The following is an 18,500-nucleotide window of genomic DNA, read 5'->3' as shown; positions in this document are numbered from 1 at the left end:
TGAGCAAGAATAGTGGTCAGCTGGACTCTGAACTGCCATCTTGTGGATGTATTATTATTTAACATGCACAAGTATGGAAGTTTGTGGATGGTGTCAGTTGAAATAATTGAAAAAGAGATTCTTTTTTTCATTTGTAAAATGAGTCTAAACACTTGTTGTTCTTGTTCTTGTTTCAAAAAACTCTCAACAAAGCTAGAGATGAAAAGCTAAAGTCTCTGTGGATGTGATTGGTAATGCAGTCTGACCTGACTGGTATGAAGCCAATACTTGAACCTCTGGTTGTGGCGCAGATGAGGAAGAACAATCCTGTAGAAGGCATGCTCACCGGCCAGGGTAAGCAGCGAACCAGCCACCCCCACACACAGCAAAACGAACAGGCCTGAGAAATGCTGGATACCCATCTGCAGCGTCTGCAAGGAGATGTTGCATAGCCTTGTCAATCATGCACTGTGTCCAGAAGCCAAAATGCTGAAATATTCATACAGGCACCTTTCTACTGGTACCCAGGTTGTAAAGGATACATTTTGGGATAAAACTCTTAAGAGCACAGATCTTTCTGACCTTCAGAATGGTGCATTATACAAATGTATGTTTGTGGTGAATTAGTGAACCATTAAAGATCATTATATGGCAGGCTGAAACGACAATGGTTGTTCTGTTTGGTTTTTGAGGACTGATATCTATGGGCTTCATTTACTAAAACTAATCAGCTCTTCATCTCTGGACTATTAGAAGTACTGATTGAATGTTTGGTACAACATGGATGGTTTAAAGGGGGTGGCTGCTGGCTCAGATGAAATGCTTCCTGAGCCAGGCTGCAGGGGGCAGACTTGATCAGGATTCAGGCGTGGGACGAAGAGGACCTGAAGACCAGCCTTCAAAACCATCTAGTACTGCAGGGAAGAACACTGACATCCAGAATAATTAATCTAGTCCACCATTAGCTTTGATCAGGAGTGGGGGGTAGACAGATTCTGGCAGACTAGAACTAATCAAGAGTTTACAAAGCATTTCATGGTTAATTGGAATTAAAGTCATGTTGATACATCACTTAAAAGAGTGCGGAAAAGTCTCCTGAAAATCCAGTCAAAGAGCCCTCTTTTATATATAAAGAAAAAATCAATGCAGTTGTCACTTAAAATCAATGCAGTTGGAACACTTGGTCAAACCTCATCCATCCATCCATGAGAAGGGTGCCAGTCCATCACAGTCTATGTGAAATGCCACAAATCCAAACAAGAAGCTTCATCAAACTCACCTCCCCCACCCTCTATCCCAACAAATGGAGGACAGATGAATGTATTGTAGAGACTCCACTCATCCAGTATCCAGGCATGAAAATGTGTCTAGAGGGTTTTGTATAAATTGAATATCTGTGTAAGGAGTTTGGCCATTATATTTGATTCTCAGTTGTGTGCAAAGAAACGAGAGCAATCATGTTTCTTCCAGTAAAGAATTACAGAAAGACTACAGAAACAATTTTCTGTGCATTTGTATCACCTCGGACTACGGCAACACTTTTTTTTACGCTTATTTCATCAAAAACAATCCAGACCTGGGTAAAGTTCAGAATTTCCAGATTTTACACGGTGAGGCTCCGCTGACAGTTCATTTGGGTTCTCGGTCTTCAAGGACTTCTAACATCCTCTTTAATGTCCTCTAGTCAAGGACTGTTAATCAATCCTAGAACAAAGCAGAAGTGGAGAGGTGACTGCACTTTTGCCCTTTGTGCCCAGAGACTGTGGAATAATCTGCCTTTGAATATTTGATCCCCCTGACCTTTTAAAAGGCAACTAAAGCCATCTTTGTGCAGTGCTTCTATCAGCACAGAAGTGGTTTTTATTAGGATGATTTTTTTTTTCATTTTATTTTTAAGTCTTTGATTAGAAAAGTGCAGTATAAATAAACTTTTACTTAGTTAATGTTTTTTACTAGAAACGTTTTGCAGATATAAATACAAGACGTTCTGTAATCATACAGTGACGACATTTTAAATAAAAAAATGAATCAGATTATTGTAAAAAAGACAGAAATGGAAAATGAGGAAGAAGTGCAAAAACTGGAAGCTTGGGAGAAATGTTCACCTTTTGCGAAAGACACAGATGGCTGAAGAACAAAGAGGCGACTGGCCAACAGTGGCCATTAAGAACATCTGAACTTTTCAAAAATTGCTGCCCACAAGTTTTATCCAAACAACTCTGAGCTGGCTGCACAGAAGAACGTGCCAAACCACACCCACTGCTAAAGGTCACCCCACCAAGTACAAATTTGGCATCTTGTGACCACCATATTTGTTTTATGCCTCTTCTATTTCCATATTTTTTTTAACATGTGCAATGGAACAAAAAAAGTATCTGTGCACTGGCCTCATCAATAAATTCTGACATCTCAATTAAGGGTGTGTAGACTCTCCATGACCCACTCTAAATCAGTACAGACTGATTTCCATGTTCCCTACCCAGCCAGAGTCAAATCCACTTACGTCCCGAGCAAAGCCACAGTATTTTACTCGCTACACTAGTTTTTAATCACAGATGCCAATTCTCCCTCCCCAAGAGAGACGAATTTATAACAGAAGCAGAAGTGTGTCCCAGTCACCGGCCCCGTCCACTTCCCACCCAGGGACGCAGAGTGGTGCTGTTTAACAGTGACCAGTGGCTGCCAAGGTCTGTCAAACCTGTGACAGGCTACTGGGATGCTGGGAGATTCACTGCAGTGTGCGATAGCTTGTCCATGTGACAGCATCTGTGTTCTAGCAGTGGAGAGGAACCTCATGCGCTGAAAAGTCTCTGGCTCGTCTTCACCGATGCCTCTGACATCTGCACACACACACACACACACACACACACACACCAACTGCACCAATGTCTGAATATAAACACTCCCTGTCACAATTACAAAGTGATGTTATGTTTTACTTTTTAATACACTCAGTTTGGCTGGTATTTTCATGCTCCCTTTTTTCCATGAGAAGTGGAGGTTTTGCCGAACGGTTCCGCTAATTTTCAATCAAGTTAGGAACCATCCATTCTTCCATGTGACACACCGACACAGTGCTGTTCTGTGAGTTACGTTTGATAGAGCTTAGGCATGGAAGCAACCATGGAGCAACCATAATTAATTTCCCTACTAAGGAAGCACCTCAAACACGAGTGTGTAGAGCCATTTCTTCTCTAATGTGTAGAATGTCAAAATCCAGAAATACCACAGATTCAAATATAAGTTATAAAATGACCTGGAAGATTGTAGTTATTCTTAAACGTTTTGTTTAAACTTTTTGTCCTGTTCCTGGACCATCTTAAAGAATTGTTTCTTGTCAAACCCACATTGTTTAAAATCTACCACCTTCATTACCTGCTTATTGATGTCACAGCCACCAAAAATTCTGTTGTCAGTTGTCATATTAAAAACATTAATGTAAGTAATACATAAAAAAATGCTATGCAAGATTCACAGTTTCTAAAATGCTTTTTCCTTTCGTATTAGACCCAGAAATTACATCAGCTTTGTAAGCGTTTGTAAGGTTAAGGTATGGTTAAGGTCAATAAGAAACACCCAAGCCTATGTAAGGTCATGCTGGTGAAAAAAACATTCTGGCAGGTTATACTCTAGAAGCAGTAACACTGCAAACACTGGTTTCCTCTGGCTTGTGGTTGATCTGCGTTGCCAGAAATGTGCTGTGATGTGTTCTGGATGAAAGGGAACTACTCCTGGTTTATTTTCCTTACAACCAGCTCATTCTGGACCTCATCCTCTGCCCAAATGCAATCAATGCAATGGTGATTACATTTGGTGTTCTAATAAAACGCTCCTTTAAAAACTGTGTCACCGTCTTTGGTCTGCATCCTTTAGGATGAATGATGTCATGTGGTGCTGCAGTCTCCGCTCTCCCTGTTCTCCCTGCTCTGTGATTCCATTTCCATGTAGGAGGATCCTGTCATTTCCTCACTCCACCCAGTCCCGGCTTTGATTGGTGATGTGGACTGAGGATACTGGGAATTTCAGATGTGAAATTATGACCAGTTTATTCTATTAAATCAACTTTAAAATCAACTATAAATCCCTTTCTTTGTCTGCACCCGGACGTAAGAGTTGCAAGTTCCACTCAAGTACCAAATCCTATAACTGGAACCTCACTGGAGGGGGAACTGCTCCGCTGCAGCACTTCCAAATGTTCTGGAACTTCCTAAAGTTGAACAATTTGTACGAGGAACCAAGGCGAGACAGGAGCCGCATCAAGACCTCCAGCTGTCATCATAGTGACAGAACAAAAACACCTTTGTTTTATCTACTTAAGAGGCCGATTCATACTTGAGTCCTTAAAGTCCGTCTCTTCAGCACAATGTCACATTGTTTGAGGTTCTCAGTGCCGGATTTATTGACTGAGTTGGGGAGTCCATTTGCACTGATGGACGTCATTTGTCCTGGGTCTACTCCCAGAGCAGGTGGTGTGCATCTTTGCCACTGACACCCCCACAGAATGAGAATGGATTACAGGGGACGCTGGGTTTTATTGATGACATGGCAATCACGCTGCAGGATGTGGCCGCTGACACACAAAAGAGTCTTGTTAGCTGGAAGAGAGCCTGTCTGCCACCTGGCAGTGTCTTTAAATATTAGCTCAACTTTCAAGTGCAGCCTTTGCTCTGTTAGGAGAGACTGTTTGCCCAGCCCTACATTCCCCAGTCGCTGGAAGGCAACGGTAGAAGAAGATCACGACTCAGCACACATTCTTTATTCTCCACGTTCTGCTTTGCTTTTTCAAACACACTCAGACTACGGAGGAGCAGTGTCTCACCTCTGTCACAGCGAAGACCCTCTTTCCACACGGGACGACCTTGTACCACTTGTCATGCAACATGTCCATGTAGCCATCCGACTTGTAGCGGCTGATGTACTCCGAGATGTTTCTGGTGAGCAGGGAGTTCTGTGGCAGTCCAATCCCGTACCCTGGTGCAGAGCCAAACATAAAAACATAAAAACACAACAGAATTTAAATGAGCTCTTTTGACATATCGCTCTGATGAAGAAACAGACTGAAGATTCTACATTGAAGCTTTTTGACAAAAAATTTGGAATGTTCAGCAGAAGGGGAAAAAAATCCGCAATTTCCTTCAAGTCAGGGTAAATGAATCAGGTATTATGGATAGTGCCATTATCCATATGTCCACGATCCTGTCAGAGACACAGACATGAATCATCCCCTCTGAGTGCCAAAGAGCACCAGACAGCGTGTCTGTCACACAGGTGTCCGCAAAACTGTTTCAGGCCAGGAGATATGAGCTCTGCACCGACGTCCACAAATTTCATCAAAAGCCCTGGCACTCTCGGGCGAAACCACACATCACTCCTGGCAACCAATAGCTCCTTGCAAAACAGCCCTCTGTGCATCCCGATAACCTCCATACCGCCTGCTGGCTGCCGTGCAGAGCTAACAAGCATGCCTCTGAACTTGTCCTGGGGGGGTGGGGAGGGGGAGGGAGGTTGCCATCCATTCACTCAAAGTAATATTCTTAATGGAGTGTATCTAAGCAGTCATAAAGAGCAAGGAGCCCATAAAACAATGAGCGAGGGATTTTCCCCTCCCCGAGTGGTGCTTTTGTGGAAGCTTTTGTCTTTGTGAGGACAGGCGGCCATGCATAAGTGAAAGGAACTGTTTGATTAGCGCTAACTCCACTGACACAGAGCTTTATCACACTTCCCCTAATCCCTCTGGCAAATACGAGATACTGGGCACCCACAAGTCTGAGGGGAAGATACTCTGTTGTCTGGAGGCGTCCCCCTCTAGACCATGACCAGACCTGGGACCTGAAATTAGACTGGATGTAAATATTAGTTCACTTACTCATTATGAAGCGCTGGAACAAACAAGATGTAACACGAGGTTCTTTCACATCACATTATGATGAGTCCTGTTCGCGATATTTGTTTCAGAAAACCCAGAAGATGAATATGATGTGATGTTAGCATACAATTCACAGACAAAAATTTAATGATAACTGTTTAAGATAGTTACGATGGTTAACTACCTAGTTATACATTTAAGGCATTTATCAGACGCCCTTATCCACAGCGACTTACAATGAGAAGTGACGGGGACAGTACCCCCTGGAGACACTCAGGGTTAAGTGTCTTGCTCAGGGACACAATGGTAGTAAGTGGGGTTTGAACCTGGGTCTTCTGGTTCATAGGCGAGTGTGTTACCCACTAGGCTACTACCACCCTACACCAGCTATACCAGCTTTGACACTGAATGACGTCTTTTCACGCAGTTTAGCTGATTATATCACAAATATAAATATACCAGCAGCTAAAACCAGCTCCGAGGATGTTTATCTTAAACTGGAAAAGATTCCCAGCTTTCTCAACTTTGTCAAGGCCGTCTGATTAGCATAAAATATGTTTTCCACAAAGTTTAGGTTGTAAGGTCATCAAATACAAGCTAAAATCAGCTACCAGCAAGTCTTTATTGAATTGTGTGTAATACATTCAAAATCCAGTTTTAACTACACACATTTTTAAAAAAAGGACACTGGAATCATCATCACCAAGTAAAACCAAGAGTTTAAAATGGTTCAAGTTTAGCACATTTTAGCAGATATTTCACTCTGTGAAATGCTGTGGCTGATTTGGGCTGGTCCAAAATAGCCAGGCAGAAAAAATCAGCATGGTCAAGACCTGACAAACCAACCGTTCAAATATAAGGAATGGAAAGGACTTGGTACATGAATAAGTTTAAACAGCTTGAGCAGAGAATGTTACGGTGCATTGCCTTTCTTATTACGGGGAAACTCGGATGAGGGAAGAAAATATCAGTAAAATCGGTGTTTATGCAGTGCTGTGTTTATAACCATTTCAAGATGAAAGGCTTCCTTGTGGTGCCATGAAAGGCTTCTCTTACAGGTACAAGCTGAAGGAGATTTTGGCTGATAAAAAATTCAGCTCACATGAAAGTATGAAGGGCAGGGACTCTGATGCAAAATCCTCCTGAACTTGCCAGATCACTCACAGTCTAAAGGTGGACTGGTAGCTGACAGACGCTGGGGCTGCTGGCTGTGTCTTCTCAGCAACTGGATTACAACATTATAAAAGTTAAATATTTATTGAAGAAATAAAGAAGAATATGACCCATTAAGTAGAAAGGCCCGTGTTTTGTCTGTTCATTTATAGCATTTGATTTATGAAACGTGTGTCAGATGGCCTTATTTTTCCTGGTAAGTCAGAGATTGGCTCCAGTCGTGGTGGTGACCTCAGCAGCCTTCACCCTGTGGCTCAGAGAAGGAAGTGGACTAGGGGGGCAAAAAACTATTTCCAGACGGAAGGACACAGATCTCGGGAAATGCGGAAATGTTTCCCTCTTCTTGACAGTGCAGAGAAAGGCCACACTGCCATGCCTGCTGAAATGATCCCTTATTCTCAGCAGAGATCTATCAGTGAAGCAGAAAATATAATAAGATTTCTTAAAATGGGAAATTAAATCATGGTTAAGGACAATAACGCAAAAATTATGCATTTAACGATTCGAATGAGACACTGCATCTACTGTAATTACTGTTGTCTAGGAACTCCTCAGAATAATCTGATGATATTATCCAGAGGGTATGGATGTCAATGTAAATAGAAAAAAAATTCAACTAATCCAGCTGGGTTTTTATTTACTTCATGTGTGTGGGTCTGATCTATGACACCAATGCTAAATTCATTCTAACCAATAGAAATCCCTACATAAAGAGTTGTAGGGGCGATTCAGATGAGACACCCTTTCTGTGTGCATTTACATTATTTATAAATTGAGACCGACACTCTGACACACTCATACATGGGCATCACACATGCTTACAGCAGGTCCGTGATGCATGAGCGTTAGCCTTGTTCACCTCAGAGGGCTGCATGGAGGCGATGCATGCAGGAGAAAGGGTGGTGAGGGACGCTGTGCTTCACCTGAGTGTGTGATGTGTTTGTCCTCAAGTCTCAATTAAAAGTGTGTAATGCCCCAAAATTGTATTTTTATGTGTCATTGACAATATCACTTTAATGGCATGCTTGGCCCTGAGCCTCATCCTTGTTAGACACTGTAGTGAAATTAAAATAATATTAAACATTTCAATTCAGCCAAACTAACACTAGTTGATAACGAGCAAGCTAGCTCAAATTAAAAAGTACAAATAAATGCTGTTCTGAAAAAAATTATGCAATCTTTCTGCCAGTCTAGGTATATTATTGTCCACTGTTCAGAAGACCATATTGCTAAAGCTTTAAGATATAGCCTGGTAAATCATTGGCTCTTACTCCTGTGCAAGGATGTAGAAGGAGGGGGATGTGAGGGAACACTGCTCCCTCACCTCTTTAAGCATGAGAGCATAATAAATAAGTAAAATAAATATATCCATCAATATATGCAAACTTCATTGTGAGGAAAGAACACTAAAACCTCCCCACTGTTCTGCAAATCCAGAAACCATAAATGCTGTGACATTCTTGGAACATGCACTAAATCTTAAACAGTGCTGGAACTCTCCAGCAAGAGCCGGAAGGAAGGATAAACTCTGTAGCAGCCATTAAAACTTTCAGAATTAAATTTTGCATTGCAATCATTCATTTTGATCCCTTTCCCCACTGCTAATGTTGGTCTTGCAGTTGATACACTTGATTCTGTTTGTTGACTTATATACATTTAAATCTACACTTAAACCTGCAAATAAGGAATGAAATCAAATGACAAAAAATGATCTTGCTCTGCTCTGCAGAGCCTTTTCAAAAGATATCAGTGTTCGCTGATCCTCATATAACAGCCTCTGTTCCAAACAAATCAGCATACAGATTTAAACAAGATTGCACAAAAATGCTTTAGTCACACAGACATTTGTTAAAGTGAAAAAAGTAACAAACAAAATAGAAAGAATAATGTGCCACATAATGCGAGAGCCATAATAAAGAGGTATAAATTCTCACCTTCAATAGCAAATGGCTTGCCCACCGTCAGCAGTTTGCAGTCTGCGTCTATAGACACCTCATAGTCTAGTAGCGCCTTGTCCATGATGAAGGCGTCCAGTTGAGGGGGTTCTGTCCTTCAACACACAACAGAGCGAGGTGAGAGGGCCAGCCCATCCTCACACGAGTCTCAACATGAAACACAGTAAACATCTGGACAATCGACTCGCTATAGTCATATGGTAGGGGTGTCGTGTAACCACAGAGTTGCCTGAAATGACATCTGCTAAATAGATATGTAAAATAAGCATAGATAAGAAAAGATGGGATAAAGAAAGAGGCTGTGTGATAAATGATAAATGATGCCATAGATAATTTCATATAATAATAATTGTTACTGGAGGGTATATAGCTTATTTTGGACGTGTACATTGCTTGGGTAAGAAAATTTATGTTCAGATGGGCTTCATCTAAATGTCACTGCTGTTCGGGGACGCATTTGCAGGCATGCTTGGAGCAAGGGGACAAGTCGTGGCACGGGGAGCAGACATAGGACGCGCTGGGGAGGAGGACCGGAGGTGCTTGGTCGGGGAGAGGGAGGCCGGAGGTGAGTTGGGACGGGAGTGTAGTCATGGACACGCCGCAGTGCGGCATGGAGGGAACTAGGGCTTCGTGGGGGGTAGCGGGGAGATCGTCTTGTCACAAGGGGCAGGCAAGGCTCGTGGTCAGGGACAGGCAAAGGTCGTGGTCGTGGATTCTAATCAGCTGGGCGTGGGGAAAAAAAGGCTAGCGTCTCTGGGAATAAAAGAGCGGGCAGTGTCTCCTCGGGGTTACCTGACTTTTATACTCTGCGCTGCCCGCTCTCGTTTCTGCTTCCGGGTCGTCGTCTCTCTGTCTGGTCTGGTGCTCTCTGGTGGGCTGGAGGTGTATTGGCTGTGACAGAGCCCCCCCCTCCAGTAATCGCCAGTTCCCCGGCATGATCCACATTATGCTTTTATCGGTTCCCCAAGCGTGACAGACTCTCGGCGGCCTACGAAAGCTACCGTGGGGTCGAGATGATCTGTCACGCTGTCCATGTTCCCCCTGGCGATTCCGGAGGCGGGGAGTACCGACAAATTCATGCAACGGACCTCGATGGCCTACGAAAGCTACCGTGGGGTCGAGGAGACCGGTCACGCAGTTCAGGTGCTCCCGGCGTTAACCGAGACGAGGGAGGCGGCAAACTTTCCAGCGGGGCGTCCCGGAGACTGACCGGAGTGACGGTGCCTGCGGACGGCGGACAGGACGCCGGTCCCCCACGGACGAGCCGTGCTTTGGCCCGGGCCTGACGCCGCCGGTGCAGGACAACCGCCACTCGTCCTTATGGACTTCTCCCCCCTTTCATGGACCGTTTTGTGGGGCACTCCCAGTGGTAGTGCCTTTGAGGGGGAGTACTGTCATGATCCGGACCGGCAGGGGTTACTCCGGATCCGGAGTCCGGACTGGAGTTTCATGTTTGTCCTGTGTAATGTTCCCTTGTCTCGTGTATAGTTCGTATTAAACCCCCTGTCCTGTGAAATCGTGCGAATGCGTCCTCCTTCATCGCCATGTCCAGCCCACCCGTGACACTAAAACTTAAAAGACTGTTCAGGTTACTTAAAGTGCCATCAACAGTATTTAAAGCAGTCTGGGTAATCCATCTTACTTTCCTGTTGTGAGCACTGGGTTCTTTATGATCACATTTTGTAAATATCTTATTTGTATTGATTTTTCAAATTTGTTTTACTGAAAAAAAATATCTCAAAGACATACATCTGTGCTGTTTGTCTGTCTTTGCATGTGATATTTTGTGGTGGAATCGGTTGTGATACATGCGGCACCAGGTAAAATCCCGCCAATGAAAATCCCATGAAGTTGGCCAGGGCCGTCATGCAGAAGATCCGACAGCACAGGCAAGTTTTCACATGGTGGAAACCAAAAGCCACGTCTGTTTCCACATTGTCACAGCAATTCAATAGACAGCGGCATTGTCATTTGCCTCTGTATTGATTGCATTTCTGCGGTTATGAACTAAACGCAGAGGGAGACACAGTTCAATACGGAACACAAGTTCCAGTCTGCTGCCGCCGAATACGGATACGTATTTTTTTTTTAAAAGACATACCCAACTGTCTGTGCTGGAAGTGAAACCTTACACTCAGGATGCGTGTTAAAAGAAACGGTGCAGGATGTTCCACTTTGGCCGAGATTTGACAGAGGTCACCTCACTGTCCCAAAACAGCGAATAAGTGACACGCAGAGATCGATGTCATTCTGTGGCTCTGCTTGTGCAAACCGAACGCACAATCCTGGCAAACCCGCAGCGCAGCCATCAAAATACCTTCCAGTTCCAGTTTGGGAACTTGCGGGCAAGTGCAGGATTTGGGAGGATACACTCAGCGTGCGCCTGGTGCAGAGAGGGGGAGGAAGAGCGAAGATTGCAACCGAGGATCTATGAGGACGTGGCTCTGGGGAGCGAAAGCGGGTTATATCTCCACTTTGACCTCATTCAAAAAGCGAAGGGGAAGAGTTCGAATTACGCTTATCACATTCCTTTATTCTTGACTTTCTCCTGCCTTCTGGCCAAAATGAGAACAGAAAGCCTAAAGAGAAGAGAGAGCCTAAAAAAAAAAAAAGTTCTGTATGGGCCCGGCACTTTGTAGTGCCGGCATGCGCTCGGCAGGCGTGTACGAAATTGCTGCAGCAGCGCTGCTCTTTGTTCTGGGTTCTATCACGGCTGCCTCTGTTTACCCAGATCCAGCACTTGGAGCTCGTTGCAGCTGTGAAGATATCAGGCTGCATGGCTGCATAAAGGCAGCGGGCCCATGTAGCCACGGAGCCGCCGCAGCCACAGAGCTCTTACGCCTCTTACAGCGGCCCGGCCTTTCATCCTCGCTGGGGGATTACGCTGCATCCAGCGCGATGTGTGTCAGTGTCTCACTAAGCTGGAAATATGATTCATTCAACACTGTTCACAGAGAAGCAGTTCAGTTGCCCGGCACATGGAATGAAAGGACAAATGTTGTGCCCATTGTCGAAGTTTATTCGATGACCTATTGGTATCGTAAAAAATATTTAAGCGCATTTAAAATAAATAAAGTGCAGAGCATGTATAATTTTTTTTCTACATGCTTAAAATGCAGAACATTTGGCCTCAACAGCAGGGACCGTCTTGAAATGGTGGACGGAGGGGGAATGGCCCATATGTTGCATTATTCAGTACCGGCTGAACCCCAGCACCCTTCACAAGCACCACCCACCGGTACGGCTGCTGTCTTACTTAAGTGTTGCCACCCCGTCAGGTGTGGTGGGCATGTTGAAGCGCCGCATGTACTCGTGCATCGCGGGGAAACTCTTCTTCATGTAGTCCTCAGCACTGCTCTCCCGCACTGTGCCAAAGCGGAATCCCAGGGAGGGGTGGTGAAGCTGCAGACAAGAGGCGAGTGGGGTTTAAAGCCAGATAGGAAGAGCGTGAGCAAGATGCACACAGAAGCAGAGACAAGAAAGCAACTGTACAGTATGTGGTGATTGCATCCCGCAGCCCGGAGCACATTCTGATACAGTGAGAAATCCCGGAGAGTTCAGATGGAATACCAACAGTTGGAATTCAGCTGGACGATTGATTTTTCTTGAAAACAGCCAGTGCTGCTGAAATGATTTTTCAGTAGTGGTCAACCGATTACAATATTACAAAAATAACACACTTGCTTATTTATGTAAATCTACTGAGAATATGCTCACAGACAATGCATCTGTACAATGCATTGATTGAATGGTAATATTCCGTGTTGCATGTTATTCTTTATTCTTAGTAAATACACTATATTGTATCAGGCAATAAAATAAACCTAGCCAACCAGCAAAAAAACAATAACTACATATTTCCCACCCATTTTGCTCAATCAATATTCTGTAAACCTGTATAAAAAACTGTAAAAACCATTTAAATATTAATATTAGTATATTTACATTTATTGAGCCATTCCCCCGATTTCCTTTATGAAGTATTAAAGGTGGTTTTCTAATTGACAGTGCTGTATTTTTGCTGACTGCGGGTACAGAGACAAGTAACTTCTGCTTTTATACTAATTTAAATGACTCACTATTATTATAAAAAAAGATAATGATAAAGCTGAAGTTTATCCACCTATCTCTCATTTAACCTGCACTGTTACTCCTAATATACCATTACATGATTCCCTTTGCTGCTCCACCCTTCATCTCACCTTAACATCATGGATTCCGGAGACTTCCTCAAATGTCTTCTCTCCAACCATGACTGCGGCCAGGTTGGCTGTGTAGCTGGACAGAACCAGCAGGCAGAAGATAGCCCACAGGTTCATGAGGAATCGCCCCGTCCAGCACTTGGGCGTCTTGCTGGCAACAGTGCGGCCAAACAGAATTGCGTAGCAAAGATTGAGGGCTGACGAATAGGAAAAGACCCTCCTGCGGTTCCTACCATGTGGGGTCATGCCAAACGGGCTGTTCCACTCGTAGAGAGTGAGGAAGAGCGCTGTGATGTGCAGGGCCACGAAGATGCCCACCCACATGGACCAGTGCAGCGGCCACATGAAGGCACCGATGGGAGCTGCCGTGTCCTTGCTGCGGACCAGGATCCCCAGACTGGTGGAGAAAAATGGGCTGGTGAAGTCCATGACCCTGCTTCGGGCCGAATTGATGCTGAAGCTGGTGACGGCCATGTCAGCCACGCCATTCAAAAGGTCGCCGACCAAGCCTGTCCAACGCCCCCCCTTCCATGCACCATACTTCCCGTCCCCAACAATATAGAGGTCAAACTCGAAGTTCATGTCCTCTGCTAACTTCTCCAGAAGGTCAATGCAGTAGCCGTAGCAGCATTTGCGGTACTCTGGCGGAATTGATGAACCGCTGCCACTGCTGCTACTGCCATTAGCTTGGGCCAGCTCCCGGAACATAAGGTTGAGGAGGTCAGAGTTGTTGGTGTGTGGATCCAGGCACAGCTGGCCGGCAGGACACAGGCCATCTTCGTCCGCATCCCTGGTGAAGACGAAGGGGTGCTCCACCAGGGTTACCACCCGCACTCGGCTCCCCAACACCGGCAGATTTGGCCTCCACCTGCCCCCGGTCCGCACCCCCTGGCCTGTCTTTGGGGACTCCTTGCTCGCAGTTGGCCACAGGGTCTGCTCGTCTACGTCCAGATGCCCACTCTGCCAGTGAGCCACCGTCACCCACGACGGCTGCCCCACTGCATCCCGCTGGAGGCTCCAGATGTGGAAACGCTGGGAGGGAACAACCCGAGAGAGACCATGCTGAACCTCCACAGGGCCAGTCGCACCATTGAAAGAAGTGTTGGACAGAAACCTGAACACAGAGACAGAAGATGTGTGACATTAAGAATATAATCCAAACGGCAATTTCCAGACTAACTCTTAAAATATGCAAATAGAAAAATCAATAGCGAGACAATAATGAGATTTTTGGAAGAAAAGGCACATAATAAAATATGAAGAAAGTCTATAGTTTAGATGACGCAATTACTATTCCCTCCACACAGTGGAACTTGGCAACGCTTTTTTTAATGAGCGAATATATTTGGCCAGGCAATCATTCCTCATCAATAAATCAGAGATGAATGTTTGGAGGCCAGAGGCCAGTGGGTACTGGTGGGTCAATGAAGGCAAACGAAAATCCTTCATCACTGGATGCTTAGGGTACGTGGCTAAATGAGGCCATAAACAGCGTGCACTTTGCGTGAGCAAGAAGCAGGCAAGAAAGAAATGGGCAAGAAACTTTGCTGAGGATGGTGCCAGCCTGGGAATGAGCCGATATGTGATGGTACCTCACAAATCGAATTCTGCGCTGAAATATCACAGTGTGTGTTCTGCAAATTTGTAGATTGTGGACACCGGCCATAATATAATTAATAATATCATGGCTCTGGTAAATATTGTGAACTGTCATGTACAGCATATATTTCATTTCGCCAGCAATGTAAATATCATGCCATATCTTAAATGCACCTGATTTTATATTTTTACACCAGGAATATGAAACGAATGCTGTTATTCTGAAAACAATGCTCCATAGAAATAAAGCTAATTGCTCAGTTTGGTTAGTCAATAGCTCAATTCGGGAAATGAAGACACCCGGACTGAAAAAGGCCACCTAAGTGTAAATCCACTTATGCAAATATAAATTCTGCGTTACAAAAACATCTTACACAAGCATTTTATATTAAAGTTTACTCCCTTGAAGAGGCATAATGCAGCTCTCCATTCAAATGTAGGGACATGAAAGCATTCGCTTGAGAGGGGAGACTCACCGATAAGTGAGGGGAGGGGGAAAACGCTGGGCTCGTTAATCTCACAGCAAGCGAGCACTGGCTCATATTTGTATTCTGATTACATATTGGTTAATTCCTCATGGATTATTGCTCCGACTGAGGAACTGGAAATCTCCCGCACTCCCGAAGGCACGGATTTGTTAATTGCATTTCCTTCACGAAAGGCTTGTGATACTGCAGGTCTAGTGTTACTAATAGACATAAAGTCATTTCGTCCCAGCATGTGTACCCTTGAAATGATCATAATCATACATCACACAAAGAGAACTGTGGAGGGAAAAACCGCCCTCTAGTTTTAGAGAGAAAGAATACTATAATCAAGTTTCAAATGATTCTAAAAATTGATGTCTATTATCCAGATTCTTTAATTACAGAATCCTTTTCAATCAAAACTCATTTTAGCTGTCAAATCTAAGTTCTGTCCAGGGGGCTTATTTTAAAAAGTGTATGCAGCCAATTACTAGAATCCAAATGTCTTGCAAAATGCTCCTACAAGTCATTTTTGAAACACTGTTACATCAATAAATGTTCCTCAACCTTCCCACTCTGTGGCTTTTTCTAAGCCACAAATCACCTTAATGCTGCACTCACAAGAATGGCTCCACCCACACAACGCCCCTCAAATAACTTCTTATGGAATGACATAATGCCATTTAAATGTCTGGATGTAAAGCATTGTCATTTAAAAACACACACTGTCTGAGTAATACTGTTCTAGCAGAACAGGCACTTTAGATATTTACGCCAATATGCATACTTAATTAACAATTATAGCACTACAGAGGTTAATGATACATTAAGGTATTTGGAGCACCAAGAAAGAAACAGTGAAAAATTCTTCATAGTCTACAGTAAACCAGATTTTATAAGCATGTCAAGAGCTCTAGTGTAATTCACATCTTATTCTTTTCTTTTTTCATGCTTTTATATCTGATGCTGCCTAAACTCGGCTTAGCATGTATATTTTTTGCATATTTGAAGCACAAAACATCATAATTCAGTGCAGACACATGCTATCAGGAGAAATTATATATTACCACCACTCAACACTTTACAGGCTAAAAGCAATCAGCATCTCAGGCCATAAAACTGGTTATAGAGTTATATCATTTTGGAGGTTGCAGCTGTTTGCACAAATATTACCTTCTAAAACCAACAAAATGGTGATTGAGATAGCAAATATTGAATAATTATAATTAACTATTAATAATATTGATTACAACATTGTTTTTAATAATAATAATATCCAGTGTTGTTTTTTCCTGAAATGTCAGCAGTATTGCAATTATTGCACTTCTCAAAGTGATTTTGAGAAATTTGAGTTCAACTGAGCATGTATACCTATCTATTGCATGCCAGGATCGATCTATGCATGATGATTGAAACTGAACAGCACAGAGGATATAATATATACAGTCTGATCATATTTCAGAAAGAAATGAATGAAACAGAAAGTCTACATTTGACTGACTGAAGGAAAGGTGAAAAACAATAGTGTTCAATAGTGTTCAGCTTTTGAGAAATCTGATTTGAAGAGCACTGAACTGTAATTTAATAATCCCCATCCAGTGGTGCTTTTAGAAGAAGACATCTAGTGTAATTATTTAGAAATACAGAAACAATTAAATAGATTAAGCAATTAATGATCAAACCAAACCCACTTCCAGGAAATTTACATTTATGGCATTTATCAGATGCCCTCATCCAGAGCGATTTACAGTCAATAGTTACAGGGACAGTCCCCCTGGAGGGTTAAATGTCTAGCTCAGGAACACAATGGTAGTAAGTGGGGTTTTGAAACTGTGACTTTGAGGTCTTCTGGTTCATAGGCGAGTGTCTTACCCACTAGGCTACTACCACCACTACACTACCACACCATTTGAAATGAGTGGATAAGGCATCATGCTTTACCTGGAAAGATATTGTCCGGAGGATGGCAGCTCATGCTTGTTCGGCTTGTCGTAGCAGTTGACCATGTTCTGGATCAGGGCCAAGTCTGGCCGAACCTGAGTGGCGGCTGAGACGGCTCGGCCAATCATCTGCAGCGCATCACGAATGTAGAAGCTCACCGGTTTGCGATTGACTTCACCGTATGCAAAAAGGCTTTGAGGAAACCCCATCGACTGTAGAACATCTAGGGTCAAGGGGTATCCCATAATCCAGTGAACAGCTGCAACAGAATGTTGGGCATTGTTTAGCCGGTTCGCGGCATGCAAAACCGCAGCAGTGCATTGTGGGTCAGACCCAAAGAGCAGCACAGAGGAGGCCTGGACAGAGGGGGATTGGCTCAGGTGTTGTGACAGGAGCTCCATCACCTCCTCCTCATCTCTTTCAGGGGGCTGGGAGAGATCCAGAGGCTCCCATAGGTGCCATTTGGCTCGTCCTCCTCCACCCGCTCGCTGGCCTGACTGACTGGGCTGCTCTAGCACTTCCAGGACCTCCATGCCCTCCCAGCCACCGCAGATCACAGCCGTGCTGCCCTTCCAGCCTCCCTGCTGCAGCACGTTCAGCAGCAGCTCCGCAAGGCCTGAGGGTGGCACACGAACCAGCATCTGCAGGTGGAATCGGTTCTGGAAAGGGACGAGAGAAATCAGCAATCAGTTCTTAACCCGAAAGATTTTCCATTTTAAGAATCCAGATTAAACCAGATTTTTTATTACAAACCACTCATCATCCTCAGTATGAACTTAGTCTCTTTCATCTTCAAACGGTTCATAATTCCTCCCGGTTCATGAGCTTTGGCAGTGGCAACGGAAAGGAAGGGTCTCGCTAAAGGAAGAGTAGCGGTTATGCCCAGAACCAGCTTCTTTCAGACCGTAAATAATAAATAACCAGGGACATAAGCTGCACCACTCGGTGCACTTCTGAAACAGAGGAAGGACAAACTCTGTGTCACTGGGTCTTTGACACTGACTGTCTGTCTCAAGCATAGTCAAAGTGAGTTAAGGCGCATTTTAAAATATGCCATTTCACCTCTCGCCTGGGGGAATAAGCAACAAATCCCCTTTCCCCCGGGCGCTCATGACATTGGAAGACACCTACAGAGAGAATTCAAGGGACATTTATCTGGTCAAAAAAAAGGTGAAAGAAAGAGTTGAGGATCCATTGCAACAAATGGATCTGCTGCGAAAGTCTTTTGAACAAGCCAATTTTCCCACACAAAGCAAGGTGGCCTTTCATGATTGGGTCTGTGGTCCTAGGCAAGCAGGTGGTTTTTGATGGATGAGGG

At 44.0% G+C, this 18,500-nt stretch overlaps 1 protein-coding gene across 1 annotated transcript in view; it reads right to left on the bottom strand.

Moving 5' to 3' along the window:
* grin3ba (glutamate receptor, ionotropic, N-methyl-D-aspartate 3Ba) overlaps positions 1–18,500 on the bottom strand; it is a 34,891-nt gene that overhangs the window by 2,282 nt on the left and 14,109 nt on the right. The window contains exons 2-7 of the mRNA XM_028976927.1: positions 17,183–17,841; positions 13,176–14,289; positions 12,230–12,375; positions 8,953–9,068; positions 4,799–4,950; positions 246–410 (exon numbers count right to left, since the gene is read on the bottom strand). Of these exons, the coding sequence (XP_028832760.1) occupies positions 246–410; positions 4,799–4,950; positions 8,953–9,068; positions 12,230–12,375; positions 13,176–14,289; positions 17,183–17,841 (2,352 nt within the window). The remainder of the gene's footprint in view (positions 1–245; positions 411–4,798; positions 4,951–8,952; positions 9,069–12,229; positions 12,376–13,175; positions 14,290–17,182; positions 17,842–18,500) is intronic.

This window comes from Denticeps clupeoides, chromosome 4, assembly GCF_900700375.1.
Source record: "Denticeps clupeoides chromosome 4, fDenClu1.1, whole genome shotgun sequence".
Taxonomy (NCBI): domain Eukaryota; kingdom Metazoa; phylum Chordata; class Actinopteri; order Clupeiformes; family Denticipitidae; genus Denticeps; species Denticeps clupeoides.
Note: the sequence above shows the minus strand (reverse complement) of the source record. Positions and strands in the feature narration are given on the sequence as shown.